Source organism: Sesamum indicum, linkage group LG5 (genome assembly GCF_026168435.1).
Source record: "Sesamum indicum cultivar Baizhima isolate 11 linkage group LG5, ASM2616843v1, whole genome shotgun sequence".
In the NCBI taxonomy this organism is placed as follows: domain Eukaryota; kingdom Viridiplantae; phylum Streptophyta; class Magnoliopsida; order Lamiales; family Pedaliaceae; genus Sesamum; species Sesamum indicum.
In genome coordinates this window covers 2,391,882-2,401,823 of record NC_142661.1, presented here as the reverse complement: position 1 = coordinate 2,401,823, position 9,942 = coordinate 2,391,882, and the positions used below count along the sequence as shown (strand labels likewise).

General features: G+C 35.4%; 1 protein-coding gene across 1 annotated transcript; it reads left to right on the top strand.

Annotated features, from left to right (window-relative positions):
• The first annotated feature begins 1,288 nt into the window (after positions 1-1,288).
• On the top strand, positions 1,289-2,022 carry LOC105162799 (stigma-specific STIG1-like protein 2). The gene has a single exon (XM_011080915.3). It carries the CDS (start codon positions 1,345-1,347, stop codon positions 1,801-1,803), a length of 459 nt encoding a protein of 152 aa, XP_011079217.1. The 5' UTR covers positions 1,289-1,344; the 3' UTR covers positions 1,804-2,022.
• The last annotated feature ends 7,920 nt before the right edge of the window (positions 2,023-9,942 follow it).

Genomic DNA, 9,942 nt, shown 5'->3' with positions numbered 1-9,942 from the left:
CGAGAGAAAAAGAGGATTTGTCGACCCCCTCAGGACTAAAATATAATTTAATTAGGTTATGTGCAAATCACATATGATTTTTTTGTCAATTTACCAAAAAAGGAAGAAAATTACTGAATTTTTAAAGTTACAAGACTAGATTGGAAAAATCGATACATGCAAGACCAAAAATTGCCACCACCCATAAGTTACAGGACTAAAATTCCATTTTTCCCCTCAAGGTATTATCTATTCTGATTAGTATGAATCTCACAATATTGTCTAGAAAAGGCACTTCGCTAGGGAGATGAGGCTTTGAAACTTATAAGCCGCTCAAACTCTTCATTTGCAATCAATGTAGGACGTAATACTGACTTGAATATGACTGGATTTAATTCTGAGGGTGTTTGCCTAAACTTGTTAATCTGAAAAAAAAATTTAGTTCATAAGTTTATAAAATATTCTTAAAGTTTAGAAAATGTTTGATCTTATTTTATATAAGCTATTATAGTGTTTGAATTAATATGAATATGGAGATTATAAAACATTACTAATAACAATATTCTAATTGAACATAATCAAACTGAAAGAATTCGCTGAAATTTTAAAATAAGGTATGAACTCCTTTCTTCTTTTTTTCTAAAAGGCATTTTATAACTCTTAACATTTTATTTTTAAATCAAATAACCTCAACCCTAAAACATGTATCAAATATACACTATAAAAAATTTAGTTTTCGTTACACTATAAATGATCATGGTTTGTGATAAATCAATACAATTGACGACGATTAAATAAAATTAAAGAAAAAAATTAATTTTTTTTACTACGATTAATCAATATTCGTCATGATTTTTAGCCAAGCTAAAACATTTGCCATAATTTTGGATATAGCTAATGTTTTGATATACTTGCAGAAATAACAGCCAATCACTATTCGAAAGTCGTGATCAATTTGTATTTGCCACAATTTTTTTCTTTTGACTATATATACTAATTAATCATAATGAAAAATCATATTTTCTCTTATGATACTATATCTCATGAGCCCTGAAATATCTTATAGAGTATTTTAAAACAACTTATAAACTCGCTAAAATATTTGTATTAGGTTGTTTTCATAATTAAATAAGTACATTTTTAAAAGATTTCAAGAATCAATTTAAAAATAATTAGATTAGAACACACTCCATGCACAACACGGCCTTCACCTTTACCACTATTTCCGCGTCAACTCTTCCCCTCTCCTCACCCTTATAAACCCTAACAATCTGTCATTCCATTTCTCTTACAATATTCCAAACCAAACAAGAAAATCACAACCCTTAATCCTCCAATATCTCTTCCCCGCCATTCATCAAAACCATGATCAAGATGATCAAGATTGTGCTCACCATCATAGCCGTAACCATGGCCTTAACCCTAATTCTCACCACCAAAACCTCCAATGACGAGCTGCATGGTGCTCAGCCGCCCTCCGGACCTGTTTTTCTTGAGAGGAAAACGGCCGCTGTGAAAAGGGTGAGCCGGTTTTTGCAGCAAAAGGAGAGAAATCCAAGAGCAGCCGATCACTGCAGAAAAGACAACGAGATTTGCGACTACGTTCTTGAAGGGAGAAACGCGACTTGCTGTAATAACAAGTGCATGGACTTGGGGTACGACAGCAAGAACTGCGGGGCATGCAAGAAGAAATGCGCTTTCACAGAGTCGTGCTGCAGAGGAGAGTGTGTGAATCTTGCCTACGATAAGAGACACTGCGGTTCTTGCAACAACAGGTGCATGCCTGGTGGATACTGTATATACGGCATGTGCGACTACGCGTAAACAAGTGGGGAATGCTGGAAAATTTGATTGGAGAAGTGGTCGTAAATTAATTAAATTTTGTCTATTTCTATTTTGTATTATCAAACAATTGAGGAAAATTCGAAAACCACATTTGAACAAGTGGTTTTCATTCCCTGATTATTTTACTACTGTTAAAATTCTTACAAAACCCTCAAGTGTATACTTTAATTGTATACATATGAATACATGATTTGTACACAAAATTCAATTATTACAATTGATCTCTCTCTCTCTCTCTCTATATATATATATATATATATATATTGTACTGAAATTATACATCTGCCCCTTGCAAAATTACGCTCCATGATATTACAGTTGTAATTATATATAACTGTACTTTCCATTTAAAGACAAAATTTACACAAACACCCCTTAATTTGGGGCCAGTGTAACTGTAATATAACAAAAAAATATTGGGTATTTGTGTAATTTAACTTAATGTCAGTCAGAGGGTGTGTCAATATAATTTACCCTTATATTTAATCATGATTAATATTAAATTTCTTCTAGTGAATGTTCAGGTTAATATAGTTGTTCAGGGCAAGAAACGTGGCGTAAGTTAGAGTATACGTGGCAAGTGAATTTTTTTAGTATTTGGTGATCCACTTAAATCAGTCATATATATATATATATATATATATGATGTGTAATATTTAGCTCCATCAAGCGGATGATTCAAATTCAAAATAATGTCATGCGAGTCGATCCAATTTGAACAAAAACACGTAAAAATGTTATATTATTAGGTGCGTTTATTGAGTTTCTAAGGGTAGTCTAATCTCTTCAAGATTCGTTTGGGAGTCCCATGTTACATATCTATTACAATCTTAAAATTTTATAAACTAAATATGTATGGAAGAGCACATAAATCACTAATGAGGTGATGGAAGATCATGTGTTCATGTACTCCTTTACGAGCCTTAATTTTGTTTTACTTATCATTTCTTGAATACCTAACCATATTTGAACCTCTCTATACTCAAATGAAACCCTAAATGAACATTTTGAATTCGAACACATATCAAAATTTATAATATCATTTAATAATTTCATCCAAGTTAGGTCTGTGTTCAACTTCGAGCCCAGAAATAAAACTTGATACTCATATGAGTGATCGGTTTTTCCCTCGATCCATGTGACGGAAGATTGATTAACCCGAATTCGTTATAATCTCCGAATAATAATAATAATATATTCCACAAATATAAGCTAATATGGATTGATGATAGGAAATATGTTCACTTTTTGATACTTGAAGAAGGGGGAATGAAATGGTAATAGAGTACCAAAAATTTGGTCATGGTCATGATTTGTTTGGGTGCATGCTTTGACTTTTCGGAGTGCTTTTATTTTTAATAAAAAAAAGAGCAATTAATTGAATGCGAACATGCACCTATACAGTTTCAGGATGTCCAGTAGTTGATGAAATCGCACTGCACCGGTGCTTTTTCCGCTGAAGTTGCTGTTCTCACACATACGATTCAAGAACATTCATTTTTTACTGGGTTAGCTGGTCAAAACTATAAAGAAAGATATCTGCTGAATATTTCAAAGGAAGTAAGCCATTTATATATTTATTTATTTATGGAAAATCATGATAATTAAAAGAGAGAAATTAAGAGAGAGGAGAGAGGAAGAAGAAAAAACAAGGGTCTTGTTTCCCTTTTTATTTTGATCATTTTCTGCAGAAAAACAATATTATATTTTTTTTATTGTATTAATAATTTCATTTCATTTCCACACGGTGTTTATTTATTTTTTTCGATACTTTGAATAATATATAAATAAAATATGATCATATAATTTAGAAAAAAGAAAATATAACAATGCTAATTGTTCACACAAATTTCAAGTCTGCCGAAGTAATTACAAATTTGAAAAAAAAATATGGACAAATTGACTTTTTATGAATTTAAATCAAAAGATTAATTATAATGGTTGGAAATAAACACTATCCGCTTATTCTTCTCTCCAAATTGTGAACTTGTTTTTGGATGTAATTTGTAATCTCCTTCAAATTTGTGGGAGCAAATTACAGATTACCTGAAAATATGGCATATTAAGGTTTGAAAATTTTGGCGGTTGCAGTACTTTATCATAGCAGAACTTTGGACTTGGGAGTTTGGATTTCACCGATTTCTATCCTATATTGTGTCTATTGGACAAATCCAACAGTAGTGAGCTTAAAAGTTAAAATTTATTTAACTATTACAACATATCGTAGGTTTAGAGAACCCTTACACAAACCAAATATTACAGAATAGAAAATATCAATAAAAATTACAGATCTAAAGAAAACAATAAAGAATGAGTAAGAAAAGAAAATAGCAATGTTAGCTCAGTGGCCAAATCCGAAAAAAAAAAGGGAGCCCAGAGCCCCCAAACACCAGCAACCACTCACGATTGCTTGAACCACGTCACAAAAGGCCTCGTCCACAAATAACCCTTCAAGAACCACTCAAAAGCTTTTTACTAAGAAAAGTTAGTCCACAGAGAGAACTTTTAATCGGGAGCAAGAGAAAATAGGGAAAAGGAGATTTTTGTTCGGTTGGTTTAATCATAAACCACCGGAGATATATATATGGGCAAATTGCAATTTTCGTCCAGTTTCTTATGGGCGGTGGCATTTCCAATCCAAGTCTTTCCCAAAATAAAATATTGGAACAGTAATTAAAAAAATTTGGCAATTTTAGGACAAATTACCCTAAATCGGCCGGAATTGTGCACGAGGGAGGCACGTGAGCTTTTCAAAGTTGCCTGAAGCTGACGTGTCCGGTGAACTGCTTATGTGTAAAAAAAAAGGAGGGGGAGGGAAATGACGTGGCATCGCTGACGTGGAAAAAAAGCCACGTCAGCTTGCCAACGTGGACATAATTGGAGGGAAAATAGCCAGCACGTCTGAAACACGTGCTGCTGTCGTCTTCTCCCCTCTTTTACAGATTAGGGTAAAGAAAGATGGGTAAATATTGAAGCCAAATACCTAAACTGTAGAGAAAGAAAAAGATTTAAAAACGCGATTACTGAGTTTTAGCACGAAGGAAAGGAAATTTCACTGCGGTAAAATTAATTGTGGGAAGATGGTCGTCATTCGCGCAGACAGGCATTTGAAAATGCCACCGCCTGCTTATCGTAAGTGGTTCCTCCATTTTATTTTGTTATTTTGCTTGCATTGTGCTTAGTGCTATCAGAGTATTATTTAAAGGAATTAAATTTGGTATTGTGAAAAGGGGAACATGGTCCCCTGAAGATGACTGTTCTTCGTCGTTTTGTCAGTGTTTCTGTTTCTTTTTTTTCTTTTTGTATTGCTATTTTCTAAAGGGGAAATGTGGTCCCCCATGAAATTACTATTATAATATTGGTGTTGGTATGGTGTGCTGTTATTTGTATGTTGCTTAGGTTTTTTTTTATGCTCTGTTTACAGATCCTGAAACAGAATCCATAACAGTAGCTGTGTACTATGGGGGTGAACTTAGAAACATGCCTGTTGCAGCTTGCATTGGTGGAAAATTACAGAAATTTGATTATGTGAATGTCACACATATGAACAGGCAAAATCTTGAACTGTTTGCTGAAAAATGTGGGGTTTCTGGGGAAGGAATCAGGTTTTACATAATTAAAAATGGTGGCTTTAAACTGTTGTTCAGTGATGAAGACATACTAGAACAAGCTTTAGATCACATGAAAAGCAGAGAATTTACAGTATATATTGAATATACGCCTCCAGAACCTAATGAGGTTGCTGTTGAAACTGGTCCAGTGAGGGGGAAAAAGGGTAAAACAAAAGCAAATGGGAAGGGGAAAGGGAAGGTGATGGAGAAAAAGAAGGGAAAAACTAAAGTAGCGGATGATGATGACATAGTGTTTTTGGGAGTTGTAGGAGGAGAAAATGACATGAATGCTGAAACAAGGGGTGAGGAGGATGATGAAATTAACAATGAAACTGAGGCAGGGGGTGTGGGTATATTTGAAGAAAATGTGGAGTTTTTAGACAATGAAAATGATATAGGTATTGACAGTGGATCAAATGATGCTGAGGAAAACAACTCTGAAAATGAATCAATTGATATGGTGGCTAGTGAGAATGATCTCGATGAGCATAGACAGTCAGATGATGAGGAGAGTGGGCCTAATTTTGTTGCATTCAATCCAGATCAAATGTATGATCCTGCACTTGAATTGGGAATGATATTTAGTTCCAAGAAAGAGTTCAAAAAAGCAGTGCAATCACATGCAATAAAAAATAAGAGAACTGTGAAATTCACTAAGAATGATTCCTTCAGAGTCTATGCTGTGTGTTTTGGGGAGGGATGAGAGTGGAAAATACATGCAACAAAGTTGAAGAATGAACAAACTTTCCAAGTTAATCTGTATAAGGATGAGCACTCATGCCCACAAGTATTCAAAGTAAAAAATGTGAAAACTAGTTGGCTAAGTGAAAGATATCTTCAAGACTTCAAGTCTGATCCAAAAAGATGTGTAAAGGGATGGAGGGTAGACATCATGAATCAACTTAGATGTCATGTGTCTAGAGATCAAGCGTACAGGGCCAAGAGAGAAGCTTTAAAGAAACTGGAAGGAAGCCTGGAGTATCAATTCACAAAATTATGGGATTATGCAGAGGAACTTAGGAAAACAAACCCTGGTTCAACTGTCATATTGGGGATTAATGATGAAATTGGGCAGAACAGATTTGAAAAGTTCTATGTTTGTTTCAGTGCTTTGAAGCAGGGGTTTTTGGAGGTTGTAGGCCTGTTATATGTGTAAATGGTTGTCATTTGAAGGGACCTCATAAGGGAATATTGCTAACTGCTGTCGGGGTGGACCCGAATAATAACTTGTATCCCATTGCATATGCTGTGGTCCAGAGGGAGTCTACAGACACATGGGAATGGTTCTTAACGTCTAAAACAGGATGTGTGTATTCAAAGGGACAATGAATACACTTTTACGTCAGACAAACAGAAAGGACTTGTACAGGCTTTTCAAAGTGTCTTTGCTAATGCTGCACACAGGTTTTTTGTAAGACATTTACACAATAATTTCAAAAATGCGGGTTTTGGGGGTCTTGCATATAAAAATGCAATGTGGAAAGCAGCAAGAGCAAGCACAGTGGGGGAGTTTAAACTAACAATGGAAGAGATAAAGAAGTTAGATGAGAAAGCTTTTGATTGGTTGAATGAAAAGCCCCCAAGTGAGTGGAGTAAGTCACATTTTACTGAATTGCCAAAATGTGATATGTTACTTAATAATTGTTGTGAAAGCTTCAATGCAAACATAATGGATGCAAGAGATAAGTCTATTCTTACAATGCTAGAATGGATAAGGGAATATCTAATGCGAAGATTGCAAGAAAACAGGGAGAAAGCATCCAAGAAGTGGAAAGGAACTCTGTGCCCCAAAATTAAAAAGTTGCTGCAAAAACATATTGATAAAATTGGTGACTGCATCCCTATTAAGGCAAATGATAGATACTATCAAATTTCATGTTATGATGGGAGTCAGTTCTCAGTGGATTTGGAGAGGAGAACATGTACATGTAGATTGTGGCAGTTGTCAGGAATCCCTTGCAAGCATGCATGCAGTGCAATTTTTAATCAAAATTTACAGCCTGAAGAGATGGTTCACCCTTACTACAATGTGGATACATACAAGTCAGTGTATAAGCCTGCTATACTACCAATCAGTGGTGAATTGTTGTGGGCTGAGACAGGCTTCATCCCTCCATTGCCTCCAAACTTTGGACGGGGTCCTGGAAGACCTGCTGGAGCAAGAGATAGAGAGCCTGATGAAGGTAAACAAAAAGGTGGACAGAAAAATAAACAAATTAAACTCAGAAGGCAACATGTCAAATACCACTGCAAGATATGTGGTGAAGAGGGGCATAATGCAAAGGGATGTGCCTTATATAAGGACATGCAAGAACCTGGGCTTGATGAGATTCAAATGAATACATTGTTTTCAAAGGTACCTCAATATTCACTTTTATTTCTATACATAATCTGGTGTATGCATATAAACTAATGTACTCTTTTGTATATTAATTTTCATTTTCAGGCAGGTTCATCATCTACAAGTAATACAAGGAAGAGGAGACATTCTGTCTATGAAGATCCAAATAGGGTAAGTCTGCTAACTTTTTATGGGTGTTTAATCCTATTTTGCAAATTGATTGACACTGTGTTCAATGTTATTGAATTAGGTGACTATGCCTGCTACAAATAGTGGAGTAAATGATCCTGCTACAATTTTACCTCCAATTGTGGAACAACATGAGCCAATGCAGCATGATTTGGAGCCAGAAATACTGACAGAACCTGGCCCTACACCCACTCCACCATGTGTTCAAGGGCCTACGATGTACGAACAATTGCAGATGACCAACGCAAACATGTCCTTCCAACCCCAAGTGACATTGCAACCTAGACTCAACATCAGGGCACCTCCTCCAATGACTGGTACCAGTTTCATGCCCTGTTTTTCAAGCAGGCCAATAGCTCCTATTTTCAAGACAACAGTGAAGGAGCATGGAAGAAAGTGGGTTGACATCTCTAAATGGCCTTCCCAAAGTTCAGATGATCATCGTCAAAAGTAGTATGTGTCAGTTAATGAGTTTTTGTGAACAGTTTGTGGTGGTAGGAATGCAGTTAGATGATGAGTTTTTTTGGATAGTTTGTGGTAGTAGGAATGCAGTTAGATGATGAGTGTTTGTAGATAGTTTGTGGTAGTAGGAATGCAGTTAGATGATGAGTGTTTGTGGATAGTTTTTGTGGATATTGTGCAAGTGAAATGTAAGAATTTTTGACAGAAATTATGAGTTGCAGAAATTATGAGTTCAATCTTAATTGTTCTATTTTTTGTTTGCATTGTTGAGTTTTTTGTTTGCAGGAATTTGATCAGAAATTGCAATGTATTTTTCCAGAAATTATGACATTTTTGTTAGCAGAAAGTTTGCCAGAAATCATGAGTTCACAGTCCATGTATTTGCAGAAATTATGAGTTCACAGTCCAAGTCACATAAACTCTGTTTGCAGAACTTTCATTACACATAACCAAATGTTTAAATATGGATTTGTAATACAATTAATAGAATGATGAGACTAAATATAATATATTGAAAACAGGGATAAATTCCATTACACATAACCAAGTGATTACATATGGATTTTGTAATGTAATACAAGAACTTCAAAAACACTAAATACAATACATTCAAACACTTACAAGTTAAAAATAGTACATATGAACTAAGCCTAACCATCTTCTTCATCATCTACACCCTACATTTTTCTTGTTGCTTCTTCGAACACAATCCAACACTCACCCAAATGCATATTATGCAAACAACCAACAAAACAATTGTCAGTCTCCAAAGTCTTCCATGCCTGAAATTTAGTTTCAAAATTTTAGCTTCCATTTCATTCTTCTTGCGCAATAAACCTGGAATAATTGCACGCGCCCTTCTACACATTGGAGGGTCCTCCCAATCAAAAAAACCACACCCACCTATCTACAATCAGTTAAGAAGATAAGAAAAATTAACAATACAATGAGAAGAAAACTCAGCTACGTGGAGATGAACAAAATAGAAAAACACACTTACATTGTAGTTTTTACATGAATGGAATCTCCTTCCAGGATTCATCTCAGTCCATGAGGTCCGAATCACTGTCCTCTTTCCACAATAGCATTCGACGAGGGATGAAACACTGCTCATCTTCAATTCCTTGTCAATTTCTCTTTCAATCGTGGCTTGGCTTGGGAGCGAATTTTTTCTAGCAAAGATTGGGAGCGAACTAGGGTTCTTGTAAAGCAAAGATTGGGGGTAAGCTGTCAATTTTGTTTGCAGAAGAAAACTTGCGATTTTTAACAATGGGCAAGCTGACGTGGCTTTTTTTCCACGTCAGCGATGCCACGTCATCCCCCCCCCCCTTTTTTTTACACATAAGCAGTTCACCGGACACGTCAGCTTCAGGCAACTTTGAAAAGCTCACGTGCCTCCCTCGTGCACAATTCCGGCCGATTTAGGGTAATTTGTCCTAAAATTGCTAAATTTTTTTAATTACTGTTCCAATATTCTATTTTGGGAAAGACCTGGATTGGAAATGCCACCGCCCA